The sequence below is a fragment of the Apis dorsata genome, unplaced genomic scaffold (genome assembly GCF_000469605.1).
Source record: "Apis dorsata unplaced genomic scaffold, Apis dorsata 1.3 scaffold_68, whole genome shotgun sequence".
NCBI classification, from domain to species: domain Eukaryota; kingdom Metazoa; phylum Arthropoda; class Insecta; order Hymenoptera; family Apidae; genus Apis; species Apis dorsata.
Window position 1 is genome coordinate 496,522 of NW_006263366.1, and position 1,458 is coordinate 497,979.

At 34.5% G+C, this 1,458-nt stretch overlaps 1 protein-coding gene across 1 annotated transcript in view; it reads left to right on the forward strand.

The window, feature by feature from the left end:
• Positions 1-673: 673 nt before the first annotated feature.
• Positions 674-1,458, forward strand: part of LOC102681012 — an 8,242-nt gene continuing 7,457 nt past the window's right edge. The window contains 1 exon segment of the mRNA XM_031515377.1: positions 674-1,383. Coding sequence (XP_031371237.1) covers positions 1,197-1,383 — 187 coding nt within the window. The 5' untranslated portion in view covers positions 674-1,196.

A 1,458-nucleotide genomic window follows, 5' to 3' on the forward strand; every position in this document is an offset into this window, starting at 1 on the left:
CTTGAAAGAAGTAGCGAGTATAATCGAATTTGTCAGTTGGCAGCCGACGGTGTGAGGAATGAACGAAATAGAGAGAGAGAGAGAGAGAGAGCGAGAGAGAGAGCGAGAGAGAGAGAGAGAGAAAGAGAAATAATTAAATAAACCAAAAATGACGTCGACCCATCATAGATTCAAGCACAATAAGGAACTAGTAGGGCCAGGCACAATAAAATTCGGCCGTCACGTTGTAGACAGCGATCTGTTAGAAACGACAAGTCATATTAAGTATCTATATAGCGAGACTATTAAATAAACACATATTGTCTATTGTCACGAAAAGTGTATTCATTGTTAAACGCTGATCCCTTTCTCCAAGAATTTTGATTATAAACCTGATATTGAATTGAATAAACACACTTATGAAAAAAAACTTATGGTACTATTATTTCTTGAACATAATTCTTGAATATAATAATAAATTTATCATCATTACTTGACACATAAAAAAAAGGATAAAGTAACTTGCAATGTAAAATATTTGATGGTATGGTAATCTATTGATTGATCGTACTGAAGTTGCTTAGTTGATTTTTTATTTTAAAAGAAAATCATTTACATCGATAATATTATTTTCGTTTTTATAACGAAAAATCGAAGTTGTTGAATTAATAAAATTGAATCAAATTAGATTGAATCAAAATATATAAATAAATAGATGTAGAAAATGACACAAAAAAGAGCCGAATATGCTAGAGCTATGCGAAGGAAAACTCGCAAATTGGAGATACGCACCGGTAATTTGATGTAACCTAAATTTCTGTGTATTAATTATCTTGATAAATCGTAATTATATGCATCGACAGAGCAAGAAAGAAGAAAGAGAGAATATGAACCCGATGAAAGGGTAAATAAAAAATCAGAAATCACACGGATGAGAATCGAATATCACACGAAAATATTTGCCTCGATGTGTCCGGATGAAATCTTGGATCACTACGACGATTATAAAACTCGAATGTATTACACGACTTTAATGCTTGGCGATGTGTCGGGTATAATAACGATTTCATAGCGAATAAAAACAATTAAATTTCATAGAAAAGGATAGAAAAAGAATTTTTCATCAAGGTTTCACAGACCTCGCCGAGAAATATACTAAAATTGGAAAAGGCGGACCATCGAAATTGTCAGAGACATTGAACTCTTATATCGGTGCTATGGTGCAAGAAATACTTTATCACGAAGGTGACGTGTTGAAATTTTCCGGGGACGCGTTCATAGTGATGTGGAAGCTTCACAAAGGGATGATGATGCGAGATTTGGCCGTGACAGCGATGCAAACTGCTTGTATCATTCAAAAACACTTTGGAACTTATGAAACTGAAATTGGAGTCACTCTTAGAGGTTTGTTCATTGGCTGAGAGAGAGAGAGAGAGAGAGAGAGAGAGAGAGAGAGAGAGAGAGAGAGAGAGAGAGAGA